At 46.7% G+C, this 18,186-nt stretch overlaps 1 protein-coding gene across 1 annotated transcript; it reads right to left on the bottom strand.

Moving 5' to 3' along the window:
• Positions 1 to 7,021: 7,021 nt before the first annotated feature.
• LOC311322570 (uncharacterized protein C4orf54-like) lies at positions 7,022 to 11,530 on the bottom strand (the record flags this gene model as incomplete). Its single annotated transcript, XM_084454657.1, has 1 exon — positions 7,022 to 11,530. One exon carries the CDS (start codon positions 11,528 to 11,530, stop codon positions 7,022 to 7,024), a length of 4,509 nt encoding a protein of 1,502 aa, XP_084310783.1.
• Positions 11,531 to 18,186: the final 6,656 nt, after the last annotated feature.

The following is an 18,186-nucleotide window of genomic DNA, read 5'->3' as shown; positions in this document are numbered from 1 at the left end:
CTTTCACGCAGATTCCCGTTTAGAGGAAGCCTGAAAGCCAGTAGGTTTGTTGAATGTAAGTTAAGTAGATGTTGCTGAACTTTTCTGATAATAACTGAGAGTTCCTTTTGAAATGGGTTAAATATGGTGCAGTAGGCCCTACACAAATCTGGGCTTAGTATCATGTTAAACTATACGTTGACACTGCATTGGTTAGTCTTGATTACATGAAGTACACATAATATTGTCATAAACATTGATGTATGTATTGCTTTTATCACATTGTTGCTTGTCATGATGTTAATTGCTAGGGGGGTTTAGCACAATAAAAGCAATGAGCATGTGCATATTTAAGACAACATTATGTTACTGTCATTATGGGTAGGTTGGCCATTGTTATCCAGAGCATTTAACACATCAAATCACATTTGAAATACAGCAGTGAACTTAGTAGACATGAAGTATGCACAAATTGGAGTTTCCAGTTTTGAAACATTCAAAATGTATGGCATAAATACAAATGAAATACTAAAACATTTTTCTCTCTCAATGTGGCCTGCCAACTTTTTTTTTTTTTTTTTTTTAAACCATTCCATCAAATGCAACAAAACAAGACATTATATGGAAAGAAATGTTGACAACCAAGCCAGTGATGAGAAATATTTGCTCTGGTATGGAGTATGAATTGATATATTTAATTAAGATTAAAGGATGTGAAATATATTGATTGTACTATCTCCTCTGTAAGTAGGGTTGATATGTACCATGACTTGTAGGTTCTACCACGGTCATTCTCTCTTTTACAGTAGATTTTTAATAAATCTTAGATTCAGTTAATACTTGTCATGTTGTCAACTGGAAAAATAATTATACTTAACTCAATTCTACTGTTAAAACAAGTAAAATGAGGTTGTTGCTTAAAAAAAGAATTTGAAAATGATGTGGTATAAATGGGCTCATTTGACCATCAGATAAAATGGTTCAGAAGTCGTGCTTGTTTTAATGAATCCACAAGAAATTAAAAATAAAAGGTTGGAATTTCTCATTGCACAAATAGCCATGTAAAAATAGTCAATTTACCCTGAAACCTATGATCAGTTAGCAATGAGTTCTTAAGAGTTCATGAGAATTGTAGTAATAGCATATTTGACTTAATAATGTATATTTTATGATCACTATAATATTTTACTGTAAAAGAGAGAGTTACCAAGATTATCCAGTGTACTGACAAACAAACTCAGACCACTGTATTGACCCACATTATCTGCATTGGAATCGATGCATAATGCACTTAGAACATGGCGTGCTGTTACAAAAACAAAAATAAATGTTCTTTTTTACAGGATTCAGGTACATAGACTGACCAGCAGCTCCAAATACCTTTCATGTATGTTCAATTTTGTAAAACAAGAAAAAACAAATTGGAGCTTTGCTTATTCACACATGGAGCTTACATTCTGATTCTACAGTAGGCAGGAGCAGCACTGTTCGTTGCTCTGCAACATTGTCAAAATCAAAAGGAAAAAAAGGTTTAATAAATATATGGACAAGAAGCCTATTTGAAACTATATTTGTATTATCTATATTTGAAGTAATTTACAGAGGTCAATCATGAAAGGTTTAGCTGTGTTTTCTGTCTCTCATTGTACAACTCGGTCGCCTACATCAATATTATTATAAGGGCCATGGGAATCCATTTAAGGAGTCATAAAAAAGAAAACAAAAAGAATAACTTTTTGTTATTTTAAATGTGAATATTATAGATACCCACTTTGCCCCATCAACACAGATGTAGCTCACCTTCATGTTTCCTGATCACACATGCTGAAGGCCTTACAACTTCTGCACACACACACACACACACACACACACACACACACAACCACGCGCGCCCATACACACAAACACACCAATCTCCCGTTTCCTTACACATAAGTGTAAAAGTCATCAGACACCAATAGAGGAGATTATCCCCTAAAAATCCCACTGTGTAGCTGAGTCCCTGAGCCCACTGCTACTTGGGAAACATTTGCCCAAGTACGCTGTAGGGCTGACCTCCTGACCCCGGGACAACCACAGAACATGTGGCGGTCCCTGCCTGGGCCCCAGCTATTCTGAGACACAAACACACTCGGAGTGTCTCTCTTCCCCTCACATCTCTCTTATTGTCATATTCACATTCACATACGAAGAGATTGCCATGCGTACAATGCAGTATATTATATATACTGTACATAAAAAAATACAGCAATCATCCAGAAGCTGAATGGCCAAGAGCAGCGTAGAGCAACAGAGGAGACAAAAGGGTGAGCGTTTTCAAATAGAGAGGCAATAGTGGCTTCAAAACTATATGAAGAAAAAATATATTTTAGAGAGATATTACAGCTCCTAGTTGGAGAGTGTGCAGTTCCATTTCAGATTTATGATTTACATACCTCTCCTGAACTGACTTAGGTCAGATGAAATTGATCCCATGGCCGCAAATTAAGATGTATGAGAGAGAGAGAGAGAGAGAGAGAGAGAGAGAGAGAGAGACAGACAGACAGACAGACAGACAGGGGCAGAGCAAAGAGGAAGAGAGACATTCATAGTAGATGTCATAGAAATTAATACTTTTTATTGACTGACTGGGGTCACTAAATAGAACACGGAAGCCTAGTTTATTCTCTATAAGACAAGAAGCCATGGCTCATAGCTCATGGCTCATAGCTCTGAACATTGTGTTGAACTTGAGGTTTCCACTCCAGGGAAACCGAATCACCAACTGTCAAAAACATTTGGCTCACAGGGGTTGTCTTACACAGCATAAATTAAGCTTAACGATGTGCCTGGGTTGAGGAAATATGTACATCAGGCCACAGAGTGGATTCCATTGCTTTACCCAATTCAAAGTACTGAAACAACATTGAATTTACAACATTTCGGGCTTGAAAATAATTCTACAAGAAAACAAGAACTGGACAACATTATTTCCTTTTGAATCACAATATTGCAGTAACAACATTGCTTTTGAATAAGAACGCCAGTACTCTACATAGTGATTCCAAATGCACAGTATTACAAAGCTGTAATGAGATGCTACTCTAGACAACGTGTAGTCCGAAGGCATAGTTTTACAGAACAAAAAACACGCTGCAAAGACGAGAGCCTTTACAGTTCAAAGTGCCGGCAGCGGTAGGTGGTTGAGAAGTTTGTTTTTTCAGGTGCAATTTTTTGGGTGTGGGGGGGGTGGGCCGTTGAGTGAAAAGGGCAACGGGAATCAACTTATGGCGGGACAGACTCCTCAAGAGGCCCTCCTGAGAAAGAAAAGACAAAATGGCCGTGAACTAAGATACTGGCAATGCATCATACTGGGTGTGTTTTACCTCATCACACGCCCAGTCAGAACACTTTACATGTCGTTATTCCCCTTCCCAAGGTTTCAATTGAAAAGGCTCATGAAGAACTGCTGTAACATGCGGTCTTATCCTCGTCAGCTCTGGTCAGCGCCTCGCCAGGTGTGTCTCGACCTGATAAGTAGCTGTGGTCGTTTCGGTAGCGGCCCTCTCTACGCGATGAGTAGTCACAATAGCGGGCATTTTGCGGTGTTAGGTTCTTATAAACACCACTAACCTCGAACTGCAGTTTTGCAAACTGGTCCAACAGATGGTCTAATCTTTCATCTGTCTGTCTAGCTTGGTGTCTTTTAATGTCCTCTCCCCGGCTCTAACAGCAACACCTTCAGTCATAAGACTCCCTGCTGTACTTTAATGTGGGTGTACTTAGTTTTACTAGTTGTCTGTGAGCATGTTTGTGATGCTATCTCTCTGCCAGGGCTAGCTAGTAAAACAGATGCAGCCGTATCAGAGCTCTGCTCTAAATACATGGGGACGGAATGAAATCTTCCTATTCTTGGAAAAGCATTTTGTCCCTATAAAGAATTCAAGGGAACATTATGCTGATGTAATATAGTTGATGTTATTGACATTGTTATAGACTTAGGGCTGTCAACCAGTTGAAAAATGTAATCGAGTTAGTCACAGTAAAAGTTTAAAATACTAGTATTTACTTGGATGTTTTTTTTTTTTTTTTTTTTTGGGGGGGGGGGGGGGGGGGTGAAAAAATAGCCTAAATGTGTGGTGTTACAATAAAGAAATGCATGACAAAGTGGTTAGTAGCCTGACATTCAGATTCAGGGGGTGGAGCCAGGCTAAGTACTTAGAGGAATCAGAATTAACTTGTTTCGGTGGAAAGACATCACTGCAATATGTGCAAACAGCAGATTTTATCTAAACTTCCATCTGGAAGCTTTTTGAAACAAAATCCACCATGCCGAATGTGAATGTCTGCTGACTGTTCAATATGAAACTTCACCTCAGACCTCATGTTATCTCAGAGAGTGTTTACGCGAGTCTTTACCTGGTTGAATTACTGCATGTGAAACACAGATAAATTTGGAAGTTGGGGTCAAATTTGGTAATATCATTAATTATTATTTTTAAGACTATATATAGAGAAATTTTTTTTCTTTTGCGGTGCAGCTGCTGTGTGTCTGTCCGTCCGTGTGTGTGTCCGTGGGTCCGTTCGTAGCATGAGATCTAGACCAGACACCGTTGGGCAATAACCGCCGCTTACTTCGCCACCTGGGTGTGATTTTTTAAATCTTAATTAAGGGGAATGAGCAGTTGCACGGTTTGTTTAGGTAAGAGCTGGGGGTGAACAGCGCTCTCTGCCTCAGCTCCTCCCCCTTTTAGGAAACAGGGAGGGGAGTCGAGGGGAGGAGGTGTGTGGGGGGGGGGGGGGGGCTATTAAAAGTTGACCCCATCACAGCCTCGCTCCCCAGCTCCAGGCAGCCAGCTAGCTGATCCCTGGGAGCAGCTGTCCTCTCCCTGCATCAGCACAACAAATACTTTACATTGCCTGACCTTTCCCTCCCCGACGCTATCCCAGCCACGGCCTCCCCACTCAACGCCCCCATCCCTCCCCCCTCACCCTCGCTCCCCACCAGGGAGCCCGCAGCACGCTCCCCCCCCCCCCCACCCCCCCTCCACGCAGCAGCACGCAGCGCCCCCCTCCCGGACCCCCATGCCTGCGCTCCGGCTGACATGGATCCCTCACGCATTTGTATCAATACGCTGACGCATTAACTGAGAATGGGCTGCCCGTAGCTGTCGCTGTGTGTGTGTGTGTGTGTGTGTGGGTTGAGTTTGAGTGGGTATGGAGGTGAGGAATGACGAATGTATTTGAAGACCAAGTTTAGGCAGTGCATCTCAATAGAACTATAATGAATACTTGAGTCGATAAAAACTTGTAGCACAAAATGTAGTGCACTACAAGTAAAAGTAAAATGTAAGGTTGCACAGTAACAACATCCCAATAAGTTTATCTCATTGTTACAACTGTCCATTCGAGTCTGTTTATAATGTGTTTACGAACATTATCTTTTCTAGCTTGTTTTCAATTCAGAGTAAAAAACTAGGCCAAAACTGCAGAGAAGCATCTTATTATCCTGAAGATATTCACTCATCAGACAGTATACAGTGTTTATACTGCTAGTTATTCACCATTTCAACATCATTTGATACTTTAATCTGCTTTAGCCTATTTTGCATAACTTATTTTCACATTTCCAGATGATTTCATTATAATGTTAATTTTGGATTCTTTATATTATATACAGTAGATAAAAACTATAAAGTGCTTAATTTGTGACCTTGTACTCCAAATCACAGTACTGTTATCCCCTTCGGATCCATAATTTCCATAATATATACTCCAAGAACCTGAAAACAATCGCGTGGTTCTCTTACAGCAGACTACTCATTATACACTAGAGATACACTAGAGAAACAAAAGCGTGTCCCACAAGGGGGCTGAGGACAGGCTTAGACTGGCCGACAGTCGGGGGGTCACCTTTGTGCGCCGCCACCAACGCCCGAGAATAAACCCGTGTAAACCAAACGCTCGCCTCGCGCCGTCCAAATAGCCCGGCCGCCGTGTAATACGGAGAAAAACGGACCTCGGCTGTCTGTCCTGCCGCCTGACAGGCCCAAGGTTGAAAACTCTATCTCCCAGCATGCCTGCACTGCCCCCCAGCTGCGCCGCCCGAGTTGTGTTACCCTGGTGGGAGAGGGGGGGAGTGGGGGGAGGGGGGTTCGTGGAACTGTGGGGGAAGGGGGGTGTCTGCATTAGCGCCGTTTACTACGGCACAGGGCAAACATGGTGGCCAACATGCTGTAGTACATGGTGTGCGTCGAGGCCGCGTGCCTGTGTGACCGCAGAGGCTGGCCCGGTTCCAGGCCAGGGGAGCTGGATCACGGGACGGCCTCGCGCCACCGCGGGCGCGGCCGTGTGAATGCCAGGAGACGTGTAGCGCCCTCGAATAACGCCCTCACATACTCAGGACCGAGCGCTCATTCCTGAATGGGAAAGTAAGAATCTTTCATTCTAGCGTTCGCCTTCGCCGACAGATATGATGCTACAGCGCGTTACGCCCTAAGTCCCAGTCACCTGAGTGCGAAACGCGTTAAACAGAATCAAGGTTGAGTAGCTGACCTAAACACCTGTGGTCTATCATCCAGTCAGTGTATAAGTGTGTTATCAGGAGTAACGCATACACTCACTAGCACTCGCAGGGGTATGGACTGTCATAACAGAGGCCCTTCTCCAATAACGCTGCTGGTTTGACCGCGCGTTTGTTCAGTCTGAGCGGGGAAGCACGACCTAAGGGCAATCTCACCTCAGAGCTTACTAGCAGAGTTGGGCCAGTTTACTAAACCCCCTTTCGATTCATCCCGACCAAGTGATTTCAACCAGGAGATATCTGAGCCCAGTCATAAGCTAATAGTAGAGTCTAGTGTTTTACTGGTTAGGTTGGGTTTATTTTGGAGGTTTATTTTGGCGTGGCGGCATTTTAAGACTTCATTCCAGTGTGGTCCATGATAAACAGTATGAAGTGTCCTTATGACATGTATCATACTCACACAGTATAAAGTGTCCTTATGACATGTATGTGAATAGAGATGACGGCAGCTCAAAGGGACTCACGTGCCTGATGTGTTCGCTATCTATGCTCCACCACAAAGCTCATGGTGGTGCCGTCGAAGCAGGGCGGGGCGATGATCCTGGGCCCCTGCTGCGCGGTGATGCTGATGACAGGCTTCCCGTCCGAGGCGGCGGCGGTCCCCCTGGCGCCGACCACCCGCCCGTAGGACGCAGGCACCGCCGCTCGGGCGGAGCCCCCGGTGGCGCTGTAATACGGAGGGTTCGCCTCCTGTCCGCTGCCGGGCGGGGCGGGGTACTTCCCCGGGAGGGTCGCCCCCGCCCCGCCTCCGTCCTCGGTCGCCGGCTGCGACGGCGCCTGGGCGGGGAAGGGGGGCGAGGGCACGAAGCCCGGGTAGATCATGAAGGTGGGGGCGAACGACGCCGCCAGCGGGGAGACGGACACGGGCAAGGGGGTCACGCCGGGCGCCGCGGGGCCGACGGCCTGCCGGGCCGGCACGGGCACGTCCACGAACTGGCCCGTCTCGGGGTCGAACAGGCGCTTGGTGGCCGGCAGGACGGGCGTGTCCACCAGGTAGCACTGGCCGGTGGTGGGGTCCAGCAGCATCTTCCGCTGGGTCTGCTGGTAGGGCTCCGCCCCCGAGGGGGCGGGGGACAGTGTGGGCACGGAGGGCGAGAAGCAGAAGACCTGCGGCTGGGGGGCGTGGTGGTAGATGGTGGCGGGCGGCGGGTCGGGGGACTGGGTCGGGGGCTCGGGCCGCCTGGCGCCGCCGACGTCGGACTGCGCGATAGTAGCAACGTTGTGACTGCACGGTTTGGAAATTACACCTGGCATCGAATGCTCTTGGTTGGGGAACTTGATTTCGCCTACGTACCCTTCCACGGGTATAGTTAAGTAGTTCTCAGAGTCCAGGTTGCCAGGTTTGGCAGGCTGCTGTTGAGAATTGATGTTGGTAGGGCTGCCTTTGAGCCTGGCCCTGTCCAGCGGCGCTCTCCTAAGGGGGGTTATTTTAAATGACAGCGGTGCTTTCGAGGTCACGCTTTTCACCACGGAGGGTGCTTGAGACAGAGAGCAGCTTTGAAGCGCATCACCGTGAGCAGCACTCGTGCTGGCGGGCGTCTGAGTGCTGCCGCCCAGGTGGAACACGCTTTTGTTACTAAACGTTTTACTCTGCTGTGACTGAGTTTTAAATGTGTCCTCGCTGTACGGAACATGGATAATTTTCACAGATCCTTTATCCTCTTGTGCGTCGCGTGTTTCTGTCATCGATGCATGAGAGAACCTGTCCGCCGTCGATTCAGAGTTCGTGAGTCTCTCACTACCTGATGCTCCGCCTAGCTCTTCCTCTGGTTCGGTTTTAGACGGGCCACCTTGCTCCTCTCTTGTAATGAGCGACAGAACATGACTGTCCGTGATGGGCCGGGGAGGCTGTGATCTGCGCTTCCACTCATTTCTGTCGAATACATAAAGCTGTTCCATCGTTTTAACCGCAGCTTTCAGTTTCTCTAGCGCCGCTTGTTTGGGTATTTTCGATTTCCGTTCACCTGCAGCGTAAAGTTCGGACTGATCAGGGTTGGATAGTTTAGCGAAAACGGGTGCGAGTCTGCTCGTTGTCCTCTGCGGGGATGTAGTTTCGTGTTTGGCATGTTCGGCGGAGACTTTTGGAGTTGATGTGTCGGCCTCGTTTTGTCTGCGTAATGGCGCGTCAGTCGCTCGTGCCTTCATATTGCTAATATTCACAGACTGGCACTTGATGACGATTGGGGCGGGTGATGAAGTCTTATCGAGCTCTTTCTTTGATCCCTCATCACTCACGCGTATTTCCGCTACTACAGGGGGGTTCACTTGGGGTCTATTTTCGCTGTTGTCCAATGAAACAACGCGATATGAACTCTTTACCAATTTGCGCACGTCCCTCACATGATAGATGGGGGGTTGAAACTTGCACTTGTTGTCCCTAATATCCCTAACTGTAAAGTGTGGCACTTTGTCCGACGCAGTAAGCACCTGAAGCTTGGAGTCTCCGGCTGTCTTTATTGGGTTGGCAGCGTTATAACCTATTTTAGGCGTTAAAAGATTTGCGATATTCAACGGATAACCCTTGTTATCTTTTACGCTTCTTAGACATATTTTTATTTCGGGTACCTTTGCCCCGAATCCGTCTCCTCCCGTGCGCGTAAGGTTATCCATGCCCAGCTTCCCCTCCCCGCCCTCCCGGAGATCTACGGGCGCACCGGATACAGGTGCGCTGTTTGATAACTGCTCTCGCGATTCCTTGTCTTTGGGGAGAAGCTGAGAACTCGGAACGAACAGGTGAGACAGTTTGGTCGGCTTGCTACTTACATTGTCTAATGTATTCCCCCTCGTGTTATCTTTTGTCGGGGATGCGCCGCCTACAGCTCTGTCCATTTCAGGTTCCTTTGGGGGCTCCTGCTCGCCATCTTTCCAGGATTTGAAGGCACTGTTTTGGCTACGACTGAGCGGCCCTCTTGATGAATCACCTACGTCCCTTTTCTCGTCAACCGCCGTTTCGGTTGTTGGCTGCGCGCCGTCTAACGCCTCGGTCTGCGCGTGGCCACACCGCTCCTCGGCGGTGTCACAGGAGCTGGGCCTGCTTTCCTCGGTGCCCGGGTCCTCCGGAGAATCAGCGGTGAATCCCGAACTTGTTTCCGAGCTCTGTCTATTCAAGGCTCTCCCTAGTCCCCTATCTCTCATCCCGTCTTGATCCTTGCATTGAGAGGTGGGGTGCGTAGGATAGGTGTCCCGTATTTCGCCTCTCTCCATTTTACGCTCTTGTTCAAATTGCATCTTTTTGGATATGACATTTTTCAAAAGGCTCGATGCGAAAATTGCTTTCTTGTGTGTGTCTTCCATGCCGTCTCCCGCGTCACTGTGTTGGTAGCTCACTTCGCACCCCTGCTTAGCTGGCGCCGTGCCGGTAACTTCTTCCTTGGAACGTAACCCACGCGCATTTTCGGAACTTTTTGGACGCCTCCCGCGTTCAGGTAACCCTGCTGCGACATTACAACGAAAATTCAACGTTTCTGTCAATGTGATAACCTCTCCCTGCCCTGGTTGACCTCTCAATTGTATCTTTTTGGTGGAGGAGGATGCTTGTTGTGCACTTGTCATTTTTTTATTCAATGCATACATTCTGTTTTGGGGCGTTTTCTTGTTGTTCCATGTGGCCTTTCCGTTTCTGTTCTTGAAATCAACATATGCAGACCACTTGTTCAAGCCAAGTCCATATTCTGACACTGAAGATTCGCTTGAAGTGCTTAAATTAATGGCATCGAAATAGGGGCATGCCAAACTCCTGAAAGACTTGGCCGTTAAATTACGTACCTCCTTATCTGCATCATCAAGTTCACTGATTGAACTTGACGCACCGCTGGAGTACTCGTTAATATCTTTGCCTCTTAACTTAGTTGCGAGGTGCTGGCGCCCAGGGGCGGGGATGAAATATTGTCTTCTGTCGCACAAGGCCTCCGCTCTGGCGTCGGTGCTTGTAAAAAAAAAGCGACTCCTGTCACCCACGTGTTTGGTGTGATAGCAAATGTTGTCGTTCTCGGGGATATTGTTAGACTCGTTTATCGCCCTGGAGGAGGTCTTGATTGACAAGTGAATTTGCCCAGCCGGATTCCCAACCCCGTCCTGGTTTTTGCACACGCTTTCGTCCGAGCTGGCGCATTTATCCGAGTCACAGGGGTCGCTCTCCTGCTCGGTGCTGACAACTGCCGCTCCGGCGCGTTGGTGCGCATTATTAGGTTGCGCCTTGCCGCTCGTCACTTTCGCCTGGCTGCGTCCTTCCACTATCAAAGTTCCCTTCGCCGTTTCGTCGCTTTCCAAAGAGGCATAATCCACAAATGAATAAACAAGATTGTCGTCCTCAAAATCCCAACAGGTCCCCCGTCCAAAGTCATAGTCGACATCATGGTCGAGCTCTGTCAGTTGGATCTCGTGCGTCGTTATGTAGTGCGATTCATCCTCCACGGTTTCAGGCTCGCAGTGCTCTGACATTACCACGCTGGCGCCGTCGTCAGAATCACTTTTGCTGTTCAGGTACATATCCGTATATTGTAGCTCCTCAATTTCACTGTCGTTGTTGTAATCGCGGGGCTCAATTTCGGGCTGTAACTCCGTTATGTTCCCATTTTCAAAGTCCACATTGATATTCGGAACCCTTGTCGAAGACGATGTTTCCAACGGGGGCTCATCCGCAACGGGCCCGTCTGTCCGGGTGCCCTTCGAGTGTTCCTCGTGAAAGTCCTTTGGGTAGATTCTATCCACATTGTCATCAACCTCGCGACCTCCGGGGCTTTTGTCTCCGGAGGTGTCACTGTTGCATTTGAACACGGCGAGCTGGTTACCCTCGCCCGTGAAAGTTACTTTCACCGTCTTTGTGCCCTCTGATTTCATGTCAAGCAAGGCATCTAAATCGACGTAATTGGACTCGGCGCTTTTTGTCTCGGGTTTGCGCTCGCCCTTGTTTTTATAGTCGCCTGGGAGCAGATTTCTGTAAAGTCCGGTGTCTGCTTGGTAAGTGAGAGTTTCCTTCACTGCTTCCATTTGTGTGTTTTCTTACCGTCAGATGGTCTTTGTTGGCGATGTTATCCCGACACGGGACGGAAAACTCTGCGCGCACGAGAGACATGGGGCAGGGAGGGAGAGAGAGCGCGAGAGGGAGCGGAGAGGGGTGTGTGTGTGTGTGGAGGGGGGTGGGTTTGTGTGTGGGTGTGTGTGTGTGTGGGGGGGGGGGGGGGGCGAGAGAGAGAGCGAGTCAATTTAGGGTCTCCAGGAATTCCCTTCTGTCCGATGTTGTTATTTCCCATCGTCGGATATTTCGTCGAGTGTACTCTTCCAGGCCGCTTGTAGTGACGACAGTTGCTTGTGCGACGCCCAAGTCTTATTTTGGATGTCAGCGACATGCGGCGTCTGGGGTCAAAACTTTCCCCACAGTAAGTGCGAACATAGCCTATATTCTTGCGCAGGGTCTGAGTAGCGCGCAATCAAGTAAATCAGGTGAACGACCGCTGGATATCGACGCTTTACGGAATGCGTGTAAACTGATAACCCCTAGCTTACCTATGCCAAGTGACCATAAATTAGGCACGATGACTAAATGATCTGCGTGTGTGTGTGTGTTGTGTGTGTGTGTGTGTTGTGTGAATCCAGTACGCATCACTCAGTGACTCACATAGCCTACAGAATTGTGAAATTATTTTTCTAAGTTGGCCTATAATGCAAAAATGATTGAGGGACAAGTGCGCAGGTCAGCACAGTGCAAGACACGGGAAGACAATGCGCAGATAGCTTTCAGCACCTTTCTTGAAAGAACAGCTCCTTCTGCGGGGAAATGTTGGAAAATGTTAGCCTATGCTAAGGTTAAGGAGTAGTAGGCTATAAACATGCATTCATTCGTGTCGGCACATTCTCACTTTTACACCAACTTAAATTAATCATATTAAAACGTAAAACTACAAAGTGGAGTTCGAGTCACTGGACCCCCCCCCCCCCCCCTTCTTTCAAACACAACGGAGCACAACTTGGCCCCGGTGACACGCGTGTACCGTTACTAGGCGCTGACATCACGCAACAGCGGGGCCCACGACAAAGAGAAAGTCGGGCGAAAGGGACGAGTTGGCCACAAATCATGCAGCGTTGTATGTGGTGTCTCCAAATACACTGGACTTAAAATATTTGTTGACAGCTGAAAGTTATCAACGCTCCACCCACGATTGCGACAGCTGCGAACTCTTAATAGAGAAATAGCCAGTGCCAACTAGTGTTGTCCAGTTGGCCACAAAGAACTCCATAGGACTATCTGTAGGCCTAGTCATTGATTTAATATGGGTGGGCCCAGCCCATTCAATAGAAATGACACCGAAGCAATGTTTTAAAATGTAACTTAAAAACCTAGAACCTATTATTTGGCAACCTCATTAATTCATCACTTGTTTGTATGTCAATGTCATAGATCACCTCAGAATAGGTCCAACCATTGATATAAAAATAGAGAGATATCGAATCTCTTTGGGTCCAACTATGTCGGCTTCCTCAAACTAAGTGGGATGGATCTGCCTGTTCAAATGCAACCTTTGGCCCACAGTCAAAAACAACCCCTCGTGTTACATACTCCTGTAGATCTGAGAGCAGTGCCCGCAAAATGAACATTGTATACTTTGTCCATCATGACATCCTCCATTACTGGCTGCTTACATAAATATTCATGACCTAACGGCTCTTTTCAAATCAACACGAATGTCAAGGACACAGGGGCTTCAAGGGTTGTCTCTTGACACCCCCAAGTGTATGAAATGCCTGAGGGAGGGGCCTAGGGAAACAGCTGCCACGGCACACTTAAAGGGATTGTCCACTTCAAAATCAAAGTTTGACGTTTTCAGACTTTAGTGGCTCAATGACATGCACTGTACATTTCCCCATTACTGAACCATCAGTGTGCCTCCACCCCAAATACATGGAGGTTTACTGTAGTCTATATAAGCTACATAAAAACATCACTGATCCAATCTTGCCTCTAGGGTAGGCCTACATTTCAGATGTTGGTATAGATGAATTGACATGCATAAGGCATGGATCAATTTGTAGTACTAGAAAAAAGTGTTTTAGGCAGGACTACTAAGAAGTGTTTCAGGCAGGAAATGTTAGGCCCTTTAAAATAATATAATATTGCCCCCCCCAACCTATATATATATATATAGTTTTTATGTTAACAATAATAATAATGGTTTATGGCCCCCCCCCCCCCTGTCAGGGCAGGGCCATTGGAACTGTCCTACCCCCCCCCCCCCCCCCCCCCCTCTATTTTCACTACTGTGGGTCTTTGGGTAGGAAGTCTTTCAGCCCCTCCCTCTCTCACCCCAAACATATGCACCAAACAGGTTTAAATGACCTCCACAAAGATGATAAATTTAGGAGGCTGTTTAAAATGGGGACGCGGCTCACGCTCATGTTGAGATCAGTTACTTACAGTGGCCACATTAAAACAGCAGGTGTTAAATCATGAGCACCATTAATCAAAGCCTTGAAAAGTCCATGTGGAGACCTTTAAAACTCCCTCTCCTTCTATCCTCCCCCCCCCCCCCTCTCTCTCTCCCAACAGCACATGGACAAATATTATGTGGAGGAGAGAAGGAGTAAAAACATTTAATCAATGAACAATGAATTGCGCAGAGCATTGTGAAAATTATAATATTCCCAAAGTTCAAAACACAGTAGCTTGTCTTTGATTACCTTCAATCAAGCAGGTTTAGAGGCAGACACAGACACTACTTTAGTCTGGGCCTGTTCTTAGTTTGCAGCTACTTTAATGTGTGAAAACTACCCAGTAGGTTAAACCAAACATTTTATGAAGATTTGGACCCGAGACAAAATTCTAGATGATATACGAGTGTACACTTCATCTCCACCACAACCCCCCATGAGCACTAAATCCTCGTATTACCAGAACCCAGCCCACCACATCAAACTGTCTAGTGATTCTGACACCGACGTCTGAGCGCCTCGGTAGGCCATGAATGGTGGGGCGGAGGCCTACTGGAGAGGCTTGAGTGTTTGAACACCTGCTGCGCCACATTCAACAGCAGCCAAAGGCCACACGGGCCCGGGGGGTTTTCCACCAGGGCAGGCCACGGTTCAGCAGGTCAGTTCAGCGTTGGAAAGCGCCACATGTGTGTGCGTATTGATTGACTTGATTGTGGGGGATTAGAAAGCCATTTCGTAGGCCACCTTTAGCTGATATTGACAAGTCAATACGAATTAATCCCTCGATAGCCCATATAGAATAATAAACAACTGATCTTTTTCTTATTTTTTATTCATTATTATTAAATGTGCCTCATTACGCATAGCTTGCAGATTAATGCATCCGGCTCAGCATTGTGCGTTGTAGATTGGTGTATTGGCTGATCAGTTGGATGTCTGTCTCGGTGTTAAGATAAATATTTCCCTGCACTGTCTTGGTGTGGTAAGTACAGTATTGGTTGCACTTATGTTTCGAGTAGAGTGCAGAGCGAGCTTGTGGCGAGGCACAATACAATAATGTGAAACATGTCACGTATTCTATCCGTTAGAGGTCATCCGAGACATCGGCACCACTTCACGTTTACATGATGACAGGCTTAATGCTTGTGCGAGACAAATGTCTGCGCTTGTCTGGACTGGCTGGTGTCTCGCAGTACATGTGCGTGAATTATCTATGGGCCAAAAAGTATCCATGCGCCTCCTTTCGCCTTAGTGAAATCTTCCAACTCGGACACCGTACAGAGTAGGTCTACATAACATGATATTGTTCATGCCTCGGGAATCGGAAATAGAAAGCAGATAGGACGTTTCATCGTGGCGTCGTCCGGTTTCAGTTTGCACGCGTCGCAAGTGATTCAGGGATGCACGGGCCTAAAAACAGCAATGGGAGATGTAGGGATGTCGTGGATTATTCCAGCAATGTCAGACATGTGTGGTTGCTCTCTTTTGGCAAGGCCCGGTTTCGGTTTCAACCCTGACGATGGACTGGGTTCTCATAGTCAGCACCTAGTTTGTACCTTGTTCGAACATGATTGTCCACCAGATAACCCTTTTCCCGTTGCAACTCACTATAGTCTTGGTCAATTAACTTAGGCTACAACTTTACACGTGTAAAAATGGGCCCACTATGCATGTAGGGGTGTGAGTGATAGTGATAACATTCAGTGTTTGTGTAGTAGGATAAAGTAGCCTAGATGGCGTACATTTGTGATAGGATGAACTAAGATATGTCGTTGACCCTAAATATGACCCTACCTTTATTTGGAGAAGCCTATTTCATTCGGAGTAGCATGAAGTTGCCCCAAACCACTGATATCTGACAGCCTATGCCCTGTCTTTTAATGCGCTGTGCCAGAACCTACCTCTACTTGGAGCAATGGAATAACACCAAATCTGATGCTATTGCTCTGCTTCCCTCTAGTGGTACATTTAGGAACAAGCTCCACGGATGACTGAGCCCAGTGAATCATGTGATGGATGAATGCACAGTACAGGGTTGAAATTCAACTGAATTTGCATTAAATCAGGTTGTTTTAACCAAGATCATGCTGCAAGATCTAGAATTGCATTTTATGTTTTTTCCCCAACTAGGCTACATTTAAGTTCCCTGCTATAGGCGTCTGTGGTTGTGTAGCAGTCTAATGCATTGTGTTTCAGTGCAGCTGCCCACCGGAACCGCTGGTCTCGCCAGAGTATGGCCGGATCCCAGAGGGAGGGGTCTATTGGGCCACTGCTCCCCGAGGGTGGTTAGTTTAATCTCGGCTTGAGAGTTCGTCACACAACAGCAACCCTGTCTGGTGTTGGAATTACGGTTGTGAGCTGAGATAGTCAAGGAGTTGTCTCTCCCTTTCACATTGCCGACCGGCTGATCCTAAAATAAGTAAATAAAATTAAAAAAATGTTGATAAAAAGCTGTTATAGGCTAAAAAAGGTAAACATTTCCCAAATTCACGGGCTTAACTTCCCATGGAAAATTTCCGGAAAGTTTCTGGAAATTTCCCGGAAGTTTTCCACCCCTTTGCAACCCTACTAGCCATCTCCAGTAATACCAAGGAGCTGCGTCTGGGAGGTAGGATGGGTGCAGCTTAGGGCCTGCCTTCAAGCCTGCTATCATGAAGGGGCAAAAAGTGGAACAAGACACTCACTGTAATACCTGGCAATAATTATTCTCAGCTCTCTCTCTCTCCACAATAAAGCTGTTTATTTTACTGATGACTTATTTTGCGAAATGTTCCGTTTCCCTTCTGGTTTGGCTGAGAGATACAGCAGTTTTTCTCCCACAGGATGTGAGGGATTCTGATGCGTAACAATAACTTGACCATGTAGATGAGCACCTCTTGGCACGTCTTCCTGTCACACACCACTCTGTGGCACTCACTCAGAACCTTCATACTACTGGTAAATAACTTCCCCCCCAAGCCATCTGTGTGTATAACTGAGATGATGCTTTTTCGGTAGTTATTTCCCAGGGCTGTGATTAGATCTACCTGTTCCAGACTGGGCACTTTAAGGCCCTTTTCTCATCAGTGTACTGTTGTAACTCAGAAATGTGTACCGTGGATCATCAGGGACATCTGTGGTCAAGATGTTACACTCTTCACAATGACTATACTTTTCTACAACCTTACTACCTTTATACCTAGCTCTGTAAACTAGTACACTGCCATCATGGTCAATTCTGTTTACAGGCACTGATATCGGTGGCGTCATCACACTCAGCAGGTCCAGCACACGCTGTGGAAGGACACCCTCAGTGGGGTTAACATGAGCCAGCACAGCATCACTGCTCTGAAAGAACAAAATGCACACAAATCAAAATTCTAAACAAGTCAAAATTCAACGTATTGCTACATCTATTACAAATGAATCTATTACAGGTGAATTGAACGATGGCACCAACATCAGGGCCTGAGCTGAATAACCCTGCTGTAGAGGGTCGTCAGGGTGATAATCTCAAACCATAATTGTCAAGACATGCCACTCCTCTCTCCTGATATCCTGGATAGCTGGTCCTGGATCAGCTGAGCACTCTCCCTGACCACCCAGATTCACTCTCAGGTTTACTTGGGGCGGGGATAGAACAGTCCATTGGCTCGTCTTGATGAGTAATAAAACACAGGGTAATTTTACAATTACATTGTAATGCATATACAGTGTATGCTGTAAAAATAAATCTGAATAACTTCTCCATCAAAGTACCCTAAAAGTACAGCGGTACCAAAGACAACTAACCATGAATGCCCAGGATGTCAGTATCTGACCGGTCCATTGGCTCTTCCACCTGGTCACTGGCAGCTCCACCATCAGAAGTCTCCCTGGCATAGTTGTGCTCTTCTCTGACCAGCTCGGTGTTGATGAGGACCTGGTTACTCTCCTGGCTTCTGTTTACAGGCGCTGATATCGGTGGTGTCATCACACTCTGCAGGTCCAGCACATGCTGTGGAAGTGTCGCCTGGGGCCGTCTTGTGATGCCTTTCTGTGTACAGGTCAGATAAAAACCATGTCAACCGTCAACCAGTCTCAGAGCCATCTAGTTTACAATGGTTAACTGTAAACTAGCAGGAACTGTAAACTGTTAGTTTACAGTGGTTACACTAGATAACTAGCTAGCTAGCACTGAGGTCCAGTCAACATGAATTTCTACACTTTTGTAAACAAGTTAAACCAACAATTAGCCTACC

The sequence above is a fragment of the Borostomias antarcticus genome, assembly GCF_949987555.1.
Source record: "Borostomias antarcticus genome assembly, chromosome: 20".
In the NCBI taxonomy this organism is placed as follows: Eukaryota; Metazoa; Chordata; class Actinopteri; order Stomiiformes; family Stomiidae; genus Borostomias; species Borostomias antarcticus.
Note: the sequence above shows the minus strand (reverse complement) of the source record. Positions and strands in the feature narration are given on the sequence as shown.